The 18,937-nt window shown below is 53.0% G+C and overlaps 10 protein-coding genes across 10 annotated transcripts; 5 read left to right on the forward strand and 5 right to left on the reverse strand.

Annotated features, from left to right (window-relative positions):
- Nucleotides 1-525: 525 nt before the first annotated feature.
- Nucleotides 526-1,956, forward strand: BP01DRAFT_355229 (NAD(P)-binding protein). Its single transcript, XM_025574634.1, has one exon. It carries the CDS (start codon nt 774-776, stop codon nt 1,755-1,757), a length of 984 nt encoding a protein of 327 aa, XP_025432808.1. The 5' UTR covers nt 526-773; the 3' UTR covers nt 1,758-1,956.
- Nucleotides 1,957-2,677: 721 nt separating this feature from the next.
- On the forward strand, nt 2,678-3,846 carry BP01DRAFT_372706 (alpha/beta-hydrolase; the record flags this gene model as incomplete). Its single annotated transcript, XM_025576748.1, has 5 exons — nt 2,678-2,904; nt 2,984-3,023; nt 3,163-3,239; nt 3,326-3,582; nt 3,659-3,846. The coding sequence occupies 5 exons, from the start codon at nt 2,678-2,680 to the stop codon at nt 3,844-3,846; spliced, it is 789 nt and encodes a 262-aa protein (XP_025432809.1).
- Nucleotides 3,847-3,919: 73 nt separating this feature from the next.
- BP01DRAFT_337257 (putative MFS monocarboxylate transporter) lies at nt 3,920-5,547 on the reverse strand. Its single transcript, XM_025573278.1, has 2 exons — nt 5,292-5,547; nt 3,920-5,226 (listed from the first exon to the last, which is right to left on the reverse strand). Exons 1-2 carry the CDS (start codon nt 5,467-5,469, stop codon nt 4,106-4,108), a joined length of 1,299 nt encoding a protein of 432 aa, XP_025432810.1. The 5' UTR covers nt 5,470-5,547; the 3' UTR covers nt 3,920-4,105.
- A 176-nt stretch (nt 5,548-5,723) lies between these two features.
- On the reverse strand, nt 5,724-7,701 carry BP01DRAFT_355233 (NYN domain-containing protein). The gene is made up of 2 exons (XM_025574635.1): nt 6,447-7,701; nt 5,724-6,394 (listed from the first exon to the last, which is right to left on the reverse strand). Exons 1-2 carry the CDS (start codon nt 7,365-7,367, stop codon nt 5,774-5,776), a joined length of 1,542 nt encoding a protein of 513 aa, XP_025432811.1. The 5' UTR covers nt 7,368-7,701; the 3' UTR covers nt 5,724-5,773.
- Nucleotides 7,702-7,982: 281 nt separating this feature from the next.
- BP01DRAFT_355234 (heat shock 9/12 family protein) lies at nt 7,983-8,835 on the forward strand. The gene is made up of 3 exons (XM_025574636.1): nt 7,983-8,409; nt 8,474-8,666; nt 8,723-8,835. Exons 1-3 carry the CDS (start codon nt 8,376-8,378, stop codon nt 8,763-8,765), a joined length of 270 nt encoding a protein of 89 aa, XP_025432812.1. The 5' UTR covers nt 7,983-8,375; the 3' UTR covers nt 8,766-8,835.
- A 202-nt stretch (nt 8,836-9,037) lies between these two features.
- On the reverse strand, nt 9,038-9,927 carry BP01DRAFT_337262 (uncharacterized protein; the record flags this gene model as incomplete). The annotated part of the gene is made up of 1 exon (XM_025573279.1): nt 9,038-9,927. Exon 1 carries the CDS (start codon nt 9,860-9,862, stop codon nt 9,038-9,040), a length of 825 nt encoding a protein of 274 aa, XP_025432813.1. The 5' UTR covers nt 9,863-9,927.
- Nucleotides 9,928-10,069: 142 nt separating this feature from the next.
- On the forward strand, nt 10,070-12,581 carry cog6 (Golgi transport complex subunit COG6). Its single transcript, XM_025578004.1, has 2 exons — nt 10,070-10,415; nt 10,476-12,581. The coding sequence occupies exons 1-2, from the start codon at nt 10,113-10,115 to the stop codon at nt 12,486-12,488; spliced, it is 2,316 nt and encodes a 771-aa protein (XP_025432814.1). The 5' UTR covers nt 10,070-10,112; the 3' UTR covers nt 12,489-12,581.
- A 133-nt stretch (nt 12,582-12,714) lies between these two features.
- BP01DRAFT_381264 (Nif3-like dinuclear metal center hexameric protein) lies at nt 12,715-14,023 on the reverse strand (the record flags this gene model as incomplete). The annotated part of the gene is made up of 4 exons (XM_025577292.1): nt 12,715-13,583; nt 13,655-13,780; nt 13,845-13,888; nt 13,956-14,023. The coding sequence occupies 4 exons, from the start codon at nt 14,021-14,023 to the stop codon at nt 12,715-12,717; spliced, it is 1,107 nt and encodes a 368-aa protein (XP_025432815.1).
- Nucleotides 14,024-14,664: 641 nt separating this feature from the next.
- On the forward strand, nt 14,665-15,077 carry BP01DRAFT_381265 (BolA family protein; the record flags this gene model as incomplete). Its single annotated transcript, XM_025577293.1, has 2 exons — nt 14,665-14,761; nt 14,902-15,077. 2 exons carry the CDS (start codon nt 14,665-14,667, stop codon nt 15,075-15,077), a joined length of 273 nt encoding a protein of 90 aa, XP_025432816.1.
- A 218-nt stretch (nt 15,078-15,295) lies between these two features.
- On the reverse strand, nt 15,296-16,445 carry BP01DRAFT_355238 (peroxiredoxin family protein). Its single transcript, XM_025574637.1, has 5 exons — nt 16,079-16,445; nt 15,812-15,911; nt 15,695-15,740; nt 15,469-15,634; nt 15,296-15,408 (listed from the first exon to the last, which is right to left on the reverse strand). Exons 1-5 carry the CDS (start codon nt 16,284-16,286, stop codon nt 15,380-15,382), a joined length of 549 nt encoding a protein of 182 aa, XP_025432817.1. The 5' UTR covers nt 16,287-16,445; the 3' UTR covers nt 15,296-15,379.
- Between the last annotated feature and the right edge of the window lie 2,492 nt (nt 16,446-18,937).

Genomic DNA, 18,937 nt, shown 5'->3' on the forward strand with positions numbered 1-18,937 from the left:
AAGATCATCGGCTCTCCGTGTTGTGCACCTTCGATACAGTATCATATTGCTAGAATGTCAGCAGAGACTGTGTCGCAAGATTGATTGTCTATTCATAGTTCCTACACAGGAGAGGCTGCGTGAACTACATAAGATATCCCAATCAGACGTGGGAAATACTGTTAAATACATTCCAGGAACCTTGTAAGAGAATCACCAATCTTAAGTTGTTTTTGCTTTGCGACACTTATAGAGTGTCTTGACCGTTATGCTTTGATTGAGCCACGGCAGCTTATATCGCAGGCGACAGTCCCTTGAGGCGACCACAGCTGCAAATTCAGCTCAGATCAAGTCGGAATCGGCACTGTCATTGCCTCTCCGCAGGCCGGGGGTCAAGTCCGCTGTTGAGCCGTCTGGACCGAGGGCATGAATAAGCGGGCCGGTCTCCGCAGCGCTTACCCCCAGATACCACGAACTATGAGGTAAAAGAATAACTTCTAGTAGTTCGAGGAAAACCAATCTTGATCGAACCAACATGTTAAATACGGTTCTGAAAGCCATTGGCCCGCGACGGACAAAAGCGCCTGTTCCGGGAGTTAGGGTTCGCCTCCCGGAATTAAGCCTGGACCTACTTCGCATTATCCCCGACAGAACTACAGAAACTACAGCATCATTACTAGTCTACATACATACCTAAAGAGTTGCTACTCCAGTTCCAGCCCCTCCCCCCAAAATTACCCAGAGTATCAATCAGACTATTCAACAATCAACATTCATCTAAACGACCCCCCAAAATGACCAAATCAACCCACCTCCTCATCATCTTCGGCGCCACCGGCCAACAGGGCCGCTCCGTCATCTCGCACGTCCTCCACGACCCCGAGCTCTCCGCCCAGTACACCCTCCGCGCCATCACCCGCAACCCCGACCAGCCATCCGCGCAGGCCCTTCTCGCCCAGTACCCCGAGGGAAGCATCGAGCTCGTCCGCGGCGACCTCGACTCCCCCGCCTCGGACCTCCAATCCCTCTTAGAATCCACCCACCACCAAAGCGTCACCATCTTCGCCATGACGCAGACCATCTACAGCGACCCGGACTTCGCCGCCCGCGAAACCCGCCAAGCGCACGCCCTCGCCCACGCCGCCGTCGCCAGCGGCGCCGACTACCTGATCTGGAGCTCGGCGACGCACGCCCAGGCCGCCTCGGGCGGGAAGTACTCGGTCCCGACCTTCGATGTGCGCGCCGAGGTGGAGGCACATATCCGGGGGTTACCCATTCGGAGTGCGTTTGTGGCGCCCGCATCGTTTATGCAAAACCTGGAGGGATCGGGGATGATGGCGCCGAGAAGGGGGGATGGTGGGGAATACACCATCACGAATATTCTCAAGCCCGATACCAAGATCCCATGGATCGATGTGGTGGCGGACCTGGGGAAGTTCGTGGGGATGATTCTCAAGGGGCCGGAGAGGTACGAGGGCCAGTGTTTGGCGGCGGTGTCGTGCGTGTATTCGTTCGAGGAGGTGGCGGAGATGATTGCAAGGTCATCGGGGAAGAAGGTCAAGTATCACATGGTTGAAGAGGAGGTGTTCCGGGGTTTCTTGCCGCCGGTTGCTGGGGTGGCGGACTGTGTGGTGAATATGTTCAGGTTCTTTGAGGAGTTTGGGTATTATGGGATGGTGGGAAAGGAAGAGGAGAAGGAGTTGGTGGAGAGGGCGAGAGAGCTGGTACCGGGGGGGTTGGTGGCGATGGAGGAGTTTGTGCAAAGAATTCGATTGTGATTGATAGTGTTTTTTTGATATCACGGCTGTACTATACGGTGAGGAGATTGGGGAGTTCTTGAGTCTTGAAGTACTGATGTAAGGGATGATAGGATAAGTGGAGTTGCAACTATCACTCGTGCGCACATAACAAAGCCATGGCAAGATGAGGCTACCCGCAGGGAACAATGTACAATATAGTCCACTTCTGTGGCAGCCAAACGGGTGGAAGGTAGAGATTGTCACTGATGTGTCAATTTTGATGAACTACGCTCACTATACGCGAGCCACCGAAACTACCAACCGGGGGCAACGACTCTTACTTGGACCAACCTCCATCTGGAGTCCTCTCTCTCTGTCTCAAGTTGCAATCTACGTAGCGCGTTATCCGTTTAATTCTCAGGCTATACGACAAACCACCCTTGGATGCTGTCAAACTGTGTCAAGGCCAACTCACTGATTCAAAGTACAGCAATATGCAGGCCAGGATGTATGACTTAGTACCTTGATATGCTTCTGGACGTATGCACTAGACAGAGTCTCGGCAAAGCTTTCAATATGCCGAATCTGCCGAGCCCGGGTACCATACGATCTGATATGCTGAGTCAAGCGTGGAGATGTTCGATTGCGAGCGTGACAGCAAGAATCGATCATGTAGTATTAGTGAAACAAAAGGCTATAAGCCGTACCTGCGCCTCTAGACGAGGGTAGTTCAGCCGATTTTCCAGGGATAGAGTATTCTTGAATCCTGCCTCGCTCCTCATCCCCGGATTCTCGGGCACAGGCCTTTACCACCGCAATACACCCCCTACCCGTAATATCCCTACATATGTCTTTCAGATGCTTCAATCTCTTCTTCCCATTCTCCCTATTAGGACGCCCCCTTATTTATTTTTGAAAGGTATAGTAATAATAATCGACAAGGGTTCCTGACCCTCATGATGTTGAGCTTAAGGCTCCGTCACCATCACCACCGCCAGTTTCTTTGCTCTCTCCATACCTCACACGCACCACCACCCGCACGAGTCCGAATAGCCTACGAGCTTCACCATCCCCATCACTCCCGCCACCATGACCATCCTCTACCACAAAAACGCCCTCCCACGGCTCCAATCCTCTTTTTGCATGGGTTTCTCGTATCGAAACGCGAGAATCGGCAGATTAGTAGGCAAGGTGCCCCCTCAATCTAATCACATTCTACTTCATTATCCATGCTAATGCTGGAGCTTCTTATGCAAGGACTATAGACAACTTGCTAAAGACACCTCCCGAACAGTTTATGCCCTGGTATGTCCCCTTATACCAACCGTGATTCAATTAGCCTACTTCCTGCCCTGGTAGACCATCCAAAAATACCGATGAACTGGTGGGAGACAAGGATCTGCGCAACCACGGAGAATCCGGCCACCACCCAAAACACGACTAGATGGAGATGGCGCGGGATGTGAAATGGTTCCTGGAAGAACACCAACTCCAAGAACCGACCATTATTGGGCATTCGATGTATGGGCCTGTCCCGGCATGATATGACTTTTTCCTCTCCGAATCTCTTACTCTACCTCTTTCCCGCCAAGCTGATTTGAAACTAGGGGAGCGAAAACCGCTCTGATCCTAGCGCTTGAATCCCCCAATCTAATCAAAGATGTCGTGGCTATCGACAATTGCCCTATTCATCTGCCGCTGGAAGAGGACTTCGTGCGGTATCTGCAGGGATTGGCCCGGCTGCGAGAGTTGCCAATAACGAGCCATCGGCAGGCCGATGGCATTCTGGCGGCTTATGAGAAGGTAAGGTCTAGGCACAGTGCAGTTACCCGATTGTTTACACTTCTCCATCAGCTATACGTCTGTGTCCTTTTGTTATTCTCTCAAACTGACCGCCTCATACTTGCATAGTCACCCGCCATCCGGCTCTGGCTCATCAGCAACCAGGCAGTTCGGCGGGCGCGTGCTCTTCCTGAGAGCGCTCCAGAGCCAGTATATCCCCGAAACGGCATTTCCGAGTAATTATTCTTTCTTTCCAAATGCCAGGATTGTGGATGTCGATAGTAGCCATTGGATTGTTCAGGAGAAGCCGGAGGAGGGGAGGAGAAGTACGTATATTCCGGTGTGATTCCAGTGGTGAATGCATGGCTGACTCGGCTGTCTTCCGATATGAGTTCCTCGCATGATTTTTAAAGTTGCTCCATCTCCATTGTGATGAACTAATGCATGTTAGACACCGGGCCCAGTGTCCATTTCATCATGCCCACAGGTTCCAAGTAGCGAGCCATAACTCAGACAATCAAGGACGAGACGTAACGCCCGTATATGCTACCGTGTATATATACTCCTAGTGCCAGAACTACAACCTAGCCTACCAAACCTCCAAACTAGATCTTCACCTTCCACCTCCACTTCCACTCCAACAAGGCCCACCTCGAACAAGCCACACTCACCAACCCCACCACCAGCACGGCAGTATAAAACCCGACCAAAACCTGCGGCGTCGTCGTCTGCAGCAACTCCCCGCCAATCGGGACGGTCAGCAACCCCCCAAACGCCGCAACACTATACACGGTCCCATAGAACCGACCATACTCCTCCGTCCGACACAACTGGCCCGCACACACGGGCGCCAACGAAATCCAACCCCCGGACCCAAACCCAAAAATCCCAACGACCGTATACAGGGTGGCCGCACTGCGATCCCCAAAGGGAACCCACACTGCACTCATCACCAGCAACGTCACCACCATCAAGAACAGCAGAACATTAAACCTGCCGAACAAATCCGCCGCGACGCCCGGCAGCACGCGTCCCAGCAGACTCATACTATTCATCACGGTGAGCGAATAAAACTGAATATCCAGATCCAGCCCGGCGTAGCGCACATACGTCGGCAGCAGCGAGGCACAGCCGAAGATGATAAACTCAAAGGCGAAGACCGCGAGAGCCAGGAAACAGAAGCGCGGGGACCGGAACACCGCGAAATCGACCGTGACGCGACTGTGGGTGCTCACGGGCAGCCGGCCCTTCACCAACACCGTGCCCAGGGAGTAGCACACGAGGGCGATCAAGGCGATGATGCGCAGAGACCAGGTCCAGCCGTAGTCGCTGAAGCATTTGCGCAGGATGAGCGGGAAGATGGCGCCGCCGGCGGACGAGCCGGCCATGCAGATGCCCGACGCCAGCGCACGGCGGCGGTGGAACCAGTGGCTCAGGACGCTGATGGCGACGGTGGTCACGATTGCGGTGGAGATGCCGCCCAGGATGCCGAGGCAGAGGATGAAGTGCCAGTAGCGGGAGCATTGCGCGAGGAGGAGGTAGGAGAGGAAGCTCCCGATGGAGCCACACGCAAGCAAAACCCGCGGCCCGTACCGATCAAAGAGAGGGCCCACTTGCACCCCGAGGAAGAGGGCTAGAAACACAAAGATGGCGGTGATCCAGCCGACATCCCGGACGCTGTAGTGAGCGAGCTGGTGCACGCTGATATAGTCCTGCACGGATCCAACTGCACAAAGTTATTTCGCTAAACCCTTGAACTGGTCCAGGGAAGTGGTGTGTGGCGATGCTCACCCGCGGTTTGGAACCCAAAAGAGGGAAACATGATCAAAAACGAGCCCAGAAGACAAGTCCATGCATCACGGCCGCCTTCGGGGAAAGCTAAACTGACAGCTCCAGTGGGGGCGGCAGTGTCGGAGGATGTCTCCCCTTCTTGGGTTAGAACAGCTAGTTCTTGAGCTTGTTTCGACATCTCTGAGCGTCTGGAACTAGTAACAGAACGGTAGAGACTAGAAGCAAGCTTTGGAGCGGATAAATTCAATCTTATATCCCACAAAGTGGCAAGCGCGCGATGTCACTTGAAGGGCGTCAGGCGGAGATTAGATTACGCCTAACGCAATTTGCCCGCTAACGGCGCTTCCGTGGGGCTACTGAGTCATACGAGAAAAACTAGCTAGAGTTGACTACACCGTTTACCCAACGTTACAAGGAGGTTTGAATCGGTGAGAAAACTGAATGCTCGTGCGTAAGTGCATGACATAAGATACTAGTGATTATCACATATCGAGGAGCTCCTCGATGTAGTCATCCAACGCTATAATGCGGAATTGACTTCCCCATTTTGCGCGAAAGTCCTTCCTACGATAAGCATAGCTAGTTACCTGAGTGAAACTAACCAGTTCCACGGTCCACCCGCGTCGCAATGCCCTCTCCACCATCTTCATAAATCCGCCCGAGAACTCGGCTTCCGCCGCATCTCCCGTGGCAAGGACGATGGTGGAGGGTTCGTCTGTGTCCAGCAGACTTTCCAAAATCTTCAGATGTAGAATTTCGTCCACACCTTGCTCGACCCAACGCTCCTCCGGCCCTTCGTTCGTTTCCGAACCACTACCGGAGTCGTGGGGACCCGTCCGATGATTCTTTCGAAACTTCAATTGACGGGCAGTCATGTGCTTGACCTTATGCACACGATCCAGGATGTTCGTTTCGTAACCGAGCTGTTCCCCTTCACGGATGGCAGCAAACCGGTCAGACCCAACCAAGACTCTCTTGGCGGTGGGCCGCCCGCGCTCAAGAATCAAAGAGAAATTCTGGAAAGACAACGGTAAGCGTCGAATGCGCGTCTTGACGGGAATATTACGAGAGAGCTTCACGGTATCGTGATAGCCGACCATAATCTAAAACGCGTTAGTCATGCAGATGGTGCTCGCTGAGAGAGATAAACCCTACATTAGACATATCCACAAACACGTGAATAGGGGGGATTGAAGTCTTGTCCCTCTTGGAGATCGCAGGCCGATTTGCTTGGGCGACAATGTTGGCATAGTCCGGGAAGTTTTTCAACAACTTGGTCAAGAGACCAATTCTCCGTTCCGTAGTCGACTTGTAACTGATGGGCTGGATACGTAGCGGGTCGGGGTTAGAATGGCACTTGACAACTCTCGAAGTCAGAGACTCCACCGACTCGTCGTAGGAAGATGGCGGGGTCTCGTATGGATCGACCAGAGCACTCGCTGCACCCACTTGCGAGGGAACCAAAGATAGGATACTTTTCTTGATACTGAGAGGAGGATCGAAGACACTCAAACTACCGTCCGAGTCCGCACATGCGGTGCTCTCGCTTGAGCTGAGGTCGTGCGTAGCTTTGGTTGATGCATCGTTGTGGTTGGCCTTGCATGTTTCAGCTATAGCCTGGGCTTGAGCTTTGGAAGCTCTCCCCGAGCTTCGTATGGGTTTAGGTGACGTCCGAGCAAGTTCTTGGTCGGTAGTTGCCAAGGTCACGTTTTTGGAAGAAGGGCGCTGTAGAATTTCGATCTTGGTGGTGGGTGGCGAGGATGCAGGAGACAAACCTTGTGCATCCTCAAGCTCAATGTCGGCACCGGAAGACAGGTTGCCAGACACTCCCAAGTGATTCCAGAGTGGACCGAAGTCACCGAGTTTAGGAAGGGAGCTCAAGCTCAGTTGACTGGGCTGAATGCTGCTTGAAGTGGACTCATCCTGGGTTACAGCTCTGGAAGCCTGGGAAGCAGGGGGAGGATCACGGTGGCGATAAGGTGCAACTGGGGAGCCGCTGCCGTAGGTAGGCGTACGGAGGAGGTTGAGCACCGCCGTGAAATCCCAGTTCGAAGTGGACTCAACAGACGATGGCATTGAAAGATTTGACAATGAGAACAATAGGGTGCGTGGAGCGGAGACGCTGCAGCAACAAAGACACCCGAGACAGATAAGGGCGGGGTTGTTGATATAGTGTAGATGAAAAGATACGAAAGACTGCCCGAGGGAAAATCACACGAATCCAAAAGACTATGAGAACGAGTCTGCAAAGGAAGCTGAAAGCATCAAGATGCAGAAAATCCACATGGTGGTCAATAGACCAGTGTACTAGAGAACGTTGGCATGCAAAACAAGAAGGAGAAGGAGGAGAGGGAGAGGTGTTATCGAGAAGGAGAGAAGCGCGGTTAGGCTTGGGCGACGGCGACTCGGGCGCCGAACGAGGCGGAGTCAGACTGTGTCGGTGGCGGTGAACAGCTGGCACTTTTCTGTCGGCAGTCACCGCCTGCTGGTTAAAGCAGAACTTGCCACTAGCACGAAAGAGGACTAGCGTTTTGTCGGAGAAGCTAAAATGATAATCCGTGACTCTTGGCAATGTAACCACGCTAAGCCGCATTCGGCAATCTGGGGATGCAGTCATGGCGACGTCATGTTCCAGACTTTGGATCTGGACTTAATCTGAAGATGGAGAAGAAATGGAGAACTTCCCTGATTCTTCGCAAGCCTCGGCCTCTAAATTGCAGCCAGAGGCCATCCACATCCGTCAGACCATGACGATCGTTGCGATCTGGCCCCATTGATTGGGACTGGGGTAATCCCCTCATGATGACGTTGATTCGTTGGTAACTCTTCCATGGAAACACCCCTGGAAACGAAACACAGGACCGAGATGGCGTATGATTATGGAAGGTATGAAAAGATAGATGAGCACGACGTCATCGAAGACCGTCTCTGGAGTGTTCGGGATCTTATATAAAGCCTTCTTCATCGCCTCTCAAACCATCTTTCTCCCATCATCAAACAATCTCAAGCAATCTACAAAGCTCTTCTTCAAACTCTCACAACCACTTCCAAGAACAACTTCCGTTCAACCACAAATCAATCAACATGTCTGACACCGGTCGCAAGGATTTCTCTACCAGTAAGTGTCTACTGCACTGCTACTGCCCCTTGCTACGAACTTGACAACTCACATGCATCTGCAGAGGCCAAGGAGGAGATCACTCCCGACTCCACCAAGTCCACCCAGGACAAGGTCAAGGAGACTGTCACCGACACCACTGATCGCCTTGCTCGTGGCACCCAGTCCGACAACTCCAAGTCTACCACCCAGGAGGCTTTCGACAAGACCCAGCGCTCCCATGACAACCACGCCCACGGCGGCTCTTCCGGCTCCATGTCAGTATTTATATTCCCCTAGCACGGCATGAGTCAATATACTAACAGCCTTACAGTGGTGACAAGATCAAGAACGCTGTCGGCCTCGGCGACAACTAAGTTCCTTTCACCAAGAACTGATCACAACTGTATCATGGGATAGCGGCAGACTTTCGGGTCTGCTGGCCGGATGAACTTTAGCTGGCGGTCCTGGGCAGATTGTTCTTATGATTTTCATGAGTTGACGATACCAACAAGCCTGTGATTGTATTACTATCGATAGGTTTAATACAGCCATTCAACAGAAAGCCAGAATCCGCGTAAATGAATTAGTAGTACTCTTATAGAATTCTAGAGAACCTTCCTCTATTCTATCAATCAGCCGAAGTGCCTCATTCCTTAATCATCCTCTGCAGTTCTCGTTCAAGCTCTTTACATTTAGCCTGAGCTCCAGGGACGTCCCTGGGAAGGTCATGGAACATGTTCACTTTGGTTTCTAGACTCTTAACTGTCTCCAGAAGTTCAATCACCTCCGCCTCCTTAGCGATAACATCCTCCAGTCGGGGTTCTTTGCCTCTACTCCTTTGAAGAGAGGCTATCTTATCCCGGGAGGCTGCAGCCTTCGCGTTCAGTGACTTGGTATTCCTTGTCCATTCGGCCGTCAATGCTGGGAGATCAGCAGGCGTTTCATACGCCTCATTGGTCTTAAGATCATCTAATTGCTCCCGCAATGTAACGAGTTCTTTCTCCAGATAGGTTTGGAGTGCTTCCACACGAGACATCTGCTCCTGCATTCCGAACTCCTCCGTTGTCAAATCAATAATGGACTGACCGAGATCAACTGCGTCGGTGCTTATTGCGCCAAGCACTGTGGTTGTTTCCGCCAGGTCGTCAAGGCTCTGCCTGCCGCTCTCGTCAAGTGAGAGTTCGATCTCGTCTAAGATCTCGGTTTTCTGCTTGTCCTCTTTCTCTTCTTGAGACTTGAAGGCCTTAACGGCTTCCTCACGTGCTTTGTGAAGAGTCAATGCCTCTTCGTCCGCTGCATCATTGGCAGCAGCCATTGCAAGTAGGGTCCGTAGTGTGTCTTCATTACGTTCGAACTTCGGGACTGGATTGGGCGCATACTGCCGATTGAGCCAGGCGTTCACATAGGCCCAATCCTTGGCTTGGATGGCAGCCTGTCGTGCCTTGGCGGGGGAGAAAAGAGGACTATCCATGAAGTTTGTAGCAATTGATGAGTGAAATCGTGTTGAGCACGCAAGTTGCAGGTACTGAATGTGAGAAGAGCCACATGTGCATACAGTATCTAAGGGTGGGTTTGTTCCTGAGACTGCCTGACATAAGCGAAGCGCCCGCCGCTCCTTTTCCGCCCGCGGGAACTTCTCCGCTTATGTTTGCGATACTCCGCAGGCTCAATAATTCCCCCTCAAACACGCAGCTCCTCAGGCAGCATCGAATCAAGTCGTCATGGCCGGCTACTTTCCGCCTAATGCACATCTCACAAGTCATGCATCGACAAGAACCTCTTCTCCAGCTTCCTCTCCACTCTCCCCGCCAACCCAGCAGCGATCCAATGCCTTGTCTAACCGGTTGACAAGTGTACTTTCCGCCTCGTACGCGGATTCGGATATCCGCGATGCTTTAGAGACCCTCAGTCTTCGGGGAATCCACAACACCGCAGAAGTTCGAAGACAGCTTCGTCTAGATGTTCAAAAGGAGGTCGTCGACTGCAATGCCGAAATCGTGCGCGACTTTGGCAAGGTTGCGGAGGTAAGAGGTCTCGGAAGAGCTACATCAAGCAAGATATACTGACATCCTCGGAATCCATAGCAACTGAAGCGGATCGGAACGGTCATTACGAACCTTAACCAGACATGTGAGGAGATGCGCAAACATATAGTCCTAGCTAAACAGGATACAACGCCCGTCCTGGAAGAAGCGTCTGCGTTGATGAAGCAAAAGACCGATGCTGAGACTAAGCAACAGCTGCTCGATGCATTTACGCAACATTTTGTGGTTCCAGAGGAAGAGACACTGGTACTGACGGCTGCTGAAGAGCCGATTGATGACCACTTCTTCGAAGTCCTTGCCCGTGTGAAACAGGTTCATCGGGACTGTGAAGCGTTGCTAGGTGGGGGGAATGAGCGACTCGGTCTGGAGCTAATGGAGAAGAGCTCGAGGAGCCTGAACTCCGCCTACCAAAAACTCTACCGCTGGGTTCAGAAAGAGTTCCGATCTCTGAACTTGGAAGACCCTCGCATCAGCAGCTCCATCCGGCGCGTCCTGCGCGTGCTGGCGGAGCGACCTAGTCTGTTCCACAGCTGTCTGGATTTTTTCGCTGAAGCTCGTGATTATGTCCTCTCCGATGCCTTCCACTATGCCCTTACGGACGCTGCCACTGGAGGTGGGGGAGATAGGCAAGTCAAGCCCATCGAGTTTTCGGCTCACGATCCTCTGCGGTATATTGGAGATATGTTGGCTTGGGTGCACTCGACTACCGTCTCGGAAAGGGAGGCACTCGAATCCTTGTTTGTTGATGACGGCGAAGAGCTCGCCAGGGGCATTCAGGCCGGTTTGAGCAGTGAGCCGTGGTCGCGCATCGACGAAGACCAGGAGGTCACCTTCGACGGACAGAAAGCTCTCAGCGATCTTGTCAATCGTGACCTTGTCGGCGTCTCACGGGCCCTCCGCCAGCGAGTCGAACTAGTCATCCAAGGCCACGACGACCCTGTTACATGCTACAAGGTGGTCAATCTCCTATCCTTCTACCAAACCACCTTTGCCAAGCTCCTTGGGTCCCAATCCAGCTTGAGCGAGCTCCTCGAGACGCTGGAGAAATTCACCTTCCACCACTTCGAAACCCTCATGCAGCAGGAAGTCGGTAGTCTGTCAACCGATCACTTAGCCCTGACCCCGCCAGACGATCTCTCGCCCCCTCAGTTCCTCCAAGACGCGCTCGAATCGCTTACCCTGCTCATGAAATCGCACGACATCTCCGTTGGCGCAGAGGAACCACCATCAACCCTCGACAACAACAACAGCAGCTCCCACGACCCCACACCCAACCGATTCAGCCCAGTCCTTCGATGCGCCCTGGACCCGTTCCTCGAACTCGCCAAATCCACCGCCCAAGACCTGGCCCCGACTCCACGAACCATCTACCTCACGAACATCCACCTCGCCACCCGCGCAGCCCTCACCCCGTACCCCTTCGCCAGCGCAACCCACCTTCCACCTCTGTCCGCAGCCCTCTCTACCCTCCGCATGGACCTCCTCGCCATTCAACACCAATACCTCCTCACCGAATCAGGCCTTCAAACCCTCCTCGCCGCCCTGGAACCCTTCTCCCCGTCATCCACTACCGCCACCGGCCCCAAGACCCTCCCTCCTCCTTCCGACCCTGCCGACCAACAACCACCGCAAAGGGCCCAGCCACCCGACATCGCAGACCTTACCACCCTTCCAGCCTTCCAGCCCGACGCCCTCATCCTCACTAGCCAGCAGCTCGACGACTTCCTCCCGTCGGCGCTCATGGACGCCACAGACCATTTGAAGCGAGTGCAGAGCGCCACGTTCGTGAAGAGCGTGACGGAGGAGGCGGTGGAGGCCTTCTGTCGGGACTTTGAGTTCGTGGAGGGGATGATTATCGGGGCGGATGAGGCGAGGAGGAGTGCACGGGGTGGTGGTGAAGGTGCGAACGGGATGCCTGAGAAGGAGGATGCAGAAGCAGCTGAAGAGGGCGAGGGAGAGGAGGAGGAGGTGGGCAAGGAAGACGGTCGCGATTGGGGGTTGAGGAAGTTGTTCCCTCGGACTACCGGGGAGATCCGGGTTTTGTTGAGCTGATAGTCGTCAACCAGTGGTGGGATTGTATATAGAGAGAACCTGATGCATAGATGATGATTGTTTTATGTATGTTGTGTTGGAACTTACTTGTGGTAGATGTAAGTAATTTGCTACCGCGCACGAGTTGCTTAGAACACACTTTCTCTCTATCCACAAGACTATGTTCTATCCTATCCCATCCGTTCACAGACTCCCACTCATCATCATTAGGACTTTCCACTGTAATCTAAACCCGTCTCACCATAATTCCATACGGATCCCGATCCGCCTCACTAACCGCCACCTCACACGAAGCATCCCCCAGCACCTCCTTCCACCCCTCCTCCGCCTCCGCCTCACCTTGCGACTGCTTTTCTTGCCACTCCTCCCTCTGCGCCCGCCACGTCTCCTCCACCTCCTTAGCCAACTTCTCCCGCATCACCGCCCGCAAGTACCCACGCTCCGTGTTCGAGTGCGCGAGCGCCACGACCACAGAGCCACGCTCGATAGCCGCCAACGCCTCATGGTGACTCAGCTCGCCTGTGAACAGCAGATCAGGGAGGGGTGATTTCTTCATCAATACCCCAGACCCAGAGCCGGGACACACGCCCACCGTGCGGATCTTGAGCGCGTCCACCGAGGCGCCCTGCGGGATGGCGATGGGGATGCCGCCGGGGAACCCAACGCCGCGGGCAATGCGGTCGACGATGGCGGTGAGAGGCTCCGGGGCGGCGAAGGTCACAATGCGGCCCATGCCTGCGTCCTCCATGCCTTCGGGGGTCGGGGTGGGGGAGGGGAGGATGGTGTGGCGGGTGTGTTGGGGGACGTTTGTGCTGGACGAAGAGGAGGGGTCGGAGGGTTGCGGGGCGGGGTAGATGGGCTGGGTGTAGGATGTGGAAGCTGAGAAGGAGGAGGAGGAGGAGTTCTCGGTTGGGATGCGCGGGGTGATGGCGCCGGTGACGATGTCGCAGAGCCAGTCGGCCATGCCGCCGGGGGTGGCGTCGATGGCGGTGTGCGGGGAGTAGACGCTGATGCCTTCCTGGGCGAGGCGGAGGAGGGTCTGTTGTTGCGGGTCGTTGAAGGTGAGAGACTTGAGGCCGCGGAAGATGATCGGGTCTGTATACAGCCACATGATGGTTAGGTGAGATAGGTCCCCCGGAGCATGATTTGTTTGATTGAGAGCGTACGGTAGGCCACGACGATGGAATCGCGGCGGGCAATAGCCTCGTCCGCGACGGCTTTGGTCAGGTCAATTGTGAGGAGCACCGAATTCTTCTGGCGGCGAGTTGCGTTGAAGGGTGCTTCCAGGAGTACTGCATTGTTGCGCCGGAGTTAGTGGATGGAGGCGCAGAGTTAGGGCTGGTGGAGGGGTCTTACAGCCGGTGTTGTCCCAACTCTTGTCGGCCAATGACTCAGGGTAACTGAAGAATAGACAAGTTGTGTTAGCCGAATGTGCCAATCTAGCCTGCTGAAGGTGGAATGACATACAGCTTCCGCATGGAACTCACCACAGCCTGAGTGAACGGCGACGAGGCGGGGTTCAAAGAAGCAGCCATTGTGGTATAGAGACGAGATGATCGCCGCAACAGGAGGTTCATAGACACTGTGAGAGTCCCTGTGTCTGTAGTCGTTGTCAAGGAGTGGTATTAATCACAATAGCACCTGGATTGAGCTCATTGACAGGATGAAAGCCAGACGAGTCGGAGAGTTTGATCTCGCAACGAAGCCGAGGATGAGCTGGCGCCACAGCCGCACGGACCCCAAGCTAACCCAAGCCCACACTAAGTTCTCTCACCAGCCACATCGGGGGGCTGTCGCTGACCAATATCGGCGTGCAGAGAAGCCCTTTTCCTTAGTTACTTTAATAAGTTAATGAATGCTAATCGGGTTCCGTCATCCTACATCGGAAGAAGCATCACCGCTCCGGCGACGTTTACCTGCATCATCTCAAGAAAGACACCGGAAAGAAAGCTCCACAGAGACAAACAATAACAGCATTAACAGCCACCGTCCCACCTAGATTCTCTTCTCTCTCTCTCTTTCTCTCCTCTCTACCCCCAAAAAGCACTTGATGTACTCCCGCACCGGTCTCTCCTCGTTGAGCAGAAGTTGCCGCTATCTTCTCCGCACTCCGGGCCTCGCTCCGAAATCGACTTTTTCCATCTCCGCGCGCTCCTTCGCCGCCATCAACGCAGCCATGGCCGATGCGACCCCCGGCGTCACCGCAGATCTGCTGAGGAGCAAGCTCTTCGACCAGCTCCAGGCGCAACATGTTGAGATTGAAGATTTGTCGGGTATGGTTATTCGTCATTCATCCCCCTCTATCGTTCGCTGATTAATCCTGCGGTATCGCATGGGTTTCCTTGTGTTGAGCTCTTGAGAATCGATGAAAAGTTTGGCAGGCTGACCATGACTTCTCCTTCTGGATTTTAAGGTGGCTGTGGACAGGCTTTCCAGGCTGTAATCGTCTCCCCGCAGTTCGAGAAGAAGAACATGCTGGCTCGTCATCGCTTGGTGAACTCGGTTCTCAAGGCTGAGATCGCTGCCATCCATGCTTGGACGCCTAAGTGTTACACTCCTGAGCAGTGGCAGGCTCTGCACCAGGGCTGAGGTGCTTGTTTTGGTCAAATGCTGCTTGATGTGAGAGCCGACTACGAAGATCATCGGCGATGGGGATATATCCTGGGTAGTTATCGGCTTGTATACGCTCGTGGCTTATATGAGGGCCATAATTTGCGGCGTTGGAAAGGGTGTTCCATGTGCGAGGCTTTGCACTGCCGGCCATGTCTAAAGTTCTGCTATGGTTGCGAGAAAGAATTTATAAACAAATAAATCTTATATGTTTCTCCTGCACGTATAACAGAATTCTATGATTACAAGATAGTTTGCCGTGCCGAGACTTCTCGACTTGCTTAACCCAACACCTTCTCGGCGGCGGAGACTATAACAATCATATCAGTGAATGGATGTTCTGACAATTGTCACTTCGGTGTAGACATACCGTTTACCCCGATGTTGTCGGGCTCAACGAAGGCCTCCTTGACCTTGCCGTTCTCGACAACCAGCGCGTAGCGCTTGCTGCGGTTGTTACCGAAGATGGAGGCGCTGTCGAAGGTAACGTCAAGCGCGTCAGAGAACTTGCCAGTAGGGTCTCCGAGGAACCGGATCTAACGCTCATATTTTAGTTCGATGTCGACCTGGTAGAGAAAATACCGTGGTGAACTTACGCCGCTCTTGCCAGAGGCATCAAGGGACTCGCCCCAGGCCTTGGTCCTGTCCCGATAATTAGCCCACCATACAGCCCCCGAAGTCTTTTCAGACGTCGCAGCTTCGAGAAATCTTACACGAAAGGATCATTGACAGCGACAACAAACACCTGACCAGCCTCCTTCAGCTTAGGGTGCTTGATATAACCGGGCACGTGCGTGCTGGAGCAAGCGGGGCCTAAGCAAGAACGGTCAATCTCGTTCCTCCGTTTCGGCACAGCGTGCTGCAATTCAATGACTAGCTCCAAACTCAATTTGGAAGCGAGTGGGTGGAAAGGTGAAGCCAGACAGAGCCTTGATGCGTGGCTGTCTGGGTTCAGGCGTAAAACCGGGAAGGGCACATACTGAAAGCGGCGGGGACACCAATGATAATTCCCTTTCCCTTCAGCTCCTTGGCCAAGTTGACCTTGTTGCCAGGGGAGTTCTCAATCAGAACATCGAGGTCGGGGATGGCGTCGCCCTTTTGAACAAACGCCGGGGCGGTGTTATGGAAAAGGGCCCTCTGGGACAGGACGCGAGGAAGGCCACCGGTCAATCGGCGAGCAGCGAACATTGTGATTGGCCAATTGAGAGGGAAGGGTTCGGAAAGGACGTATCGGGGAGGAGAAATTGGATCGAGGTTGAAATGTGTAAAATCGCCACGACTACCCCTGAACAGAGTTGAGATTTCAGAGTTTGTTGGAGAAGAGGGGGGGAGGAGGATGAATGTTCCTGAGAGCTTCGGAGGGCGGAGATGGACCGGGCAGCTTCAACCCCAATCTCGGAACATTATTTCGTCATGAGTCGCTAGTCCCGCCTGCAGCGCCCGGACGGCAACCGTCTTCTCTCAGTTAAAAAACAAAACGTGCGTTTCTACTTCGTGTTCAATAGAACAATGGGAGTTGTCCCATGATCAGCTTTGATCAGGCAAAATTTACAACCAGACTCAAGCTGATTTTCTCGTTTTCTCGCCCCGAAGGTCTCGCGCGGGATGTTGTTGTCTCTACGCGGCATGTATGGAGGAGGATGGCTCAATTCTCGGATTGGAAGAAAAGGCTGCATACGATTTGCCTGAGCTAGATTAAACTGACCCGGACTGGCATTGGTCCTTCATGGACCCGGTTGGAGCTCTGGAGGATGACAGTTCAGATGCCAGTTTCATTGACCGCCTGCATTGTTTCCGGGATATCGAACTGCAAGGGTGCGGAACATTCAAGTGGCTTTCTCTCTGTGAGATGAGTCTGGACTCAAGGTCAATGTTCAAGTTTTTACTACTAAAACTACAACAACTACTACTACGAGAAGCTAGAGCTGGCCGGGCTGGACGGGATCGACTGATGCTTTTACTTTTTTACCCCAGACCTATCTGTCTTCCGTCCTGAATCCGAGAGAAGGTCAAGTCTGCGGGAGACCAGACAGTCGGGTACCGGTTCATATTAAATTCAAGTAGTAAGAATACTACCTAGTACCACCATCCTGGACTAGCGCATGCATGAGGAGGCCATAGCTTCATGTATGTATGGAGTACAGTACTTTTACATACTGTGACTGTGGAATGATTGATATTCATCGATTCTTCTTTGACCCTGTCGGCTATTGAGTTATGAATGAATCAGCCATGTTTCAACGAAGGATCGGCAGCCGTTGCCGAATCCCGTGAAACTTCCCCTCATGAAATGGAACCCAGATGTTCATCAGTGGTTGATGATCATCATGGGGAGAGGGGACGGGAGACTAGGATGCGATGGGGGGAAGACTTACAAGGCAAGATGAAAACGAGAATAGGGACTTCATTGTTGACTGGCTGCAGTTACCGTCTAGTCATTCGTGGGTATTCGCTCATTCTCACGGTGATGCTATTGCATTCCTAGCTTCGAGCCTAACAAAGCTGTCTGAAATTCCCCCACTCCTCTTCCACCAGACGGAAGGAAAGACGAGAAAGTCATCATTTATTGGGTCCGAGACACCGATTTCTGCCCAGGTGATCGTGGCCGCACAGATTAACGGCCCCTCCCAGCGGTCAACAGCCTATCTCCATGGCATCCCCCCCATCCTTTTCATGCGACTTGCCTGCAACCATTCAGGCGCACTGACAGCTTCCAACCGGCTTTCCCGCCAGAATCGCTCCACGCATCGCTCCACGCATCGCGAGGCATCAGGGATTGATTAGTCTCTTTTTCTTTGCGTTATTTTATTATTATTTACCCCCCTCCTTTGGGTCGCTTCTCATTAGTTCGCGATCTTCTTTCCCAATCCTGGTTTTTTATCCTTTGAGCTGTCCAGTGACGCTGGTTTGTATCGTATCCTCAAACAAGTGTCCGTTGGGTTGGGCCATCTTGAGTTGTCTTTCGTTAGCTCCGAGGCTCTAAAGATTAGTGAGGGTTCGGATTCTTGTCTACCCCTCCTGCCTCCTTGCTTAGGGAAGTCAGGGAATCCAAGTCATTTCTGGCATTTCAAAGCCTGGTAATCGCATAGGAGGGGAGAGGGAACTGCAGACGATGCAAGTCACGACAGAGTCTCAAAAGGATGGCAATGTCTAGGGCGATGAGTTCAGGTAAAGAAAGGGTGGTGGTAACTACGGAGTATATCTCACCATCCGATGTTTGTGGCTGGTGATCAACCCACTTCTACCTAGGCTAGTTACTACCTACCTACTTAAGTTATAATAGTAGTAGTGGATTTTGCTGCTAATAAGGTCTACACCGTAAGGTATGAGTGGAAAGAGCACACATCCACTAACTACAAGCACGATGACGATGATGATCGTTCTTCAAACCAGAGAAGAAAGAGATAGTACTGTGTCAAATCAAATCATATTTTATCTCCTTTATTGAAACATCAAAGCAACACCACCATGGACTTCCACCCAAGCCAACGCCCGCCCATCCGCCGCCGCCGCCTGCTGGTTCATCCCCTCTTCTTTCTTCCCCCAAGAACTAACACTAACTAAACTGACTGACTGACTGACTGCCTGCCACAAGCCCAGTCAGTCCCACCTTCAAACTAAAAAATCCCAGAAAATTAACTAATGGTAACTAATCTCCATTCCCAATTCCTACTATTCTTTCTTGACCTTAATCACTCCCTTCCCACACCTCCACCACTCACCTGTTGTGCCGCCGATTCGGCCATTCGGAGGGTCTCTGAGAGTCTGTTTCCCCTTCTCTTCCACCCTCCCCCCCCCCCTCCTCCTCCCACTCCAATTCTCTTTTTTATTTTTTTTTA

This window comes from Aspergillus saccharolyticus (assembly GCF_003184585.1).
Source record: "Aspergillus saccharolyticus JOP 1030-1 unplaced genomic scaffold BP01scaffold_9, whole genome shotgun sequence".
Lineage (NCBI taxonomy): Eukaryota > Fungi > Ascomycota > Eurotiomycetes > Eurotiales > Aspergillaceae > Aspergillus > Aspergillus saccharolyticus.

What these genes read in the sequence shown, in the direction of transcription:
- BP01DRAFT_355229 (XM_025574634.1), top strand. Translation starts at nt 774, where the DNA reads ATGACCAAATCAACCCACCTCCTCATCATCTTCGGCGCCACCGGCCAA.
- BP01DRAFT_337257 (XM_025573278.1), bottom strand. Translation starts at nt 5,469, where the DNA reads ATGTCGAAACAAGCTCAAGAACTAGCTGTTCTAACCCAAGAAGGGGAG. An exon ending in TTTTGGGTTCCAAACCGCGG is followed by an intron (nt 5,227 to 5,291) that starts GTGAGCATCGCC and finishes AACTTTGTGCAG; the next exon opens with TTGGATCCGTGCAGGACTAT.
- BP01DRAFT_355233 (XM_025574635.1), bottom strand. Translation starts at nt 7,367, where the DNA reads ATGCCATCGTCTGTTGAGTCCACTTCGAACTGGGATTTCACGGCGGTG. An exon ending in TGTTTGTGGATATGTCTAAT is followed by an intron (nt 6,395 to 6,446) that starts GTAGGGTTTATC and finishes AACGCGTTTTAG; the next exon opens with ATTATGGTCGGCTATCACGA.
- BP01DRAFT_355234 (XM_025574636.1), top strand. Translation starts at nt 8,376, where the DNA reads ATGTCTGACACCGGTCGCAAGGATTTCTCTACCA. An exon ending in TCGCAAGGATTTCTCTACCA is followed by an intron (nt 8,410 to 8,473) that starts GTAAGTGTCTAC and finishes ATGCATCTGCAG; the next exon opens with AGGCCAAGGAGGAGATCACT. An exon ending in GGCGGCTCTTCCGGCTCCAT is followed by an intron (nt 8,667 to 8,722) that starts GTCAGTATTTAT and finishes ACAGCCTTACAG; the next exon opens with TGGTGACAAGATCAAGAACG.
- cog6 (XM_025578004.1), top strand. Translation starts at nt 10,113, where the DNA reads ATGGCCGGCTACTTTCCGCCTAATGCACATCTCACAAGTCATGCATCG. An exon ending in ACTTTGGCAAGGTTGCGGAG is followed by an intron (nt 10,416 to 10,475) that starts GTAAGAGGTCTC and finishes CGGAATCCATAG; the next exon opens with CAACTGAAGCGGATCGGAAC.
- BP01DRAFT_355238 (XM_025574637.1), bottom strand. Translation starts at nt 16,286, where the DNA reads ATGTTCGCTGCTCGCCGATTGACCGGTGGCCTTCCTCGCGTCCTGTCC. An exon ending in GCTGTCAATGATCCTTTCGT is followed by an intron (nt 15,741 to 15,811) that starts GTAAGATTTCTC and finishes TTATCGGGACAG; the next exon opens with GACCAAGGCCTGGGGCGAGT. An exon ending in CGACAACATCGGGGTAAACG is followed by an intron (nt 15,409 to 15,468) that starts GTATGTCTACAC and finishes TGATTGTTATAG; the next exon opens with TCTCCGCCGCCGAGAAGGTG.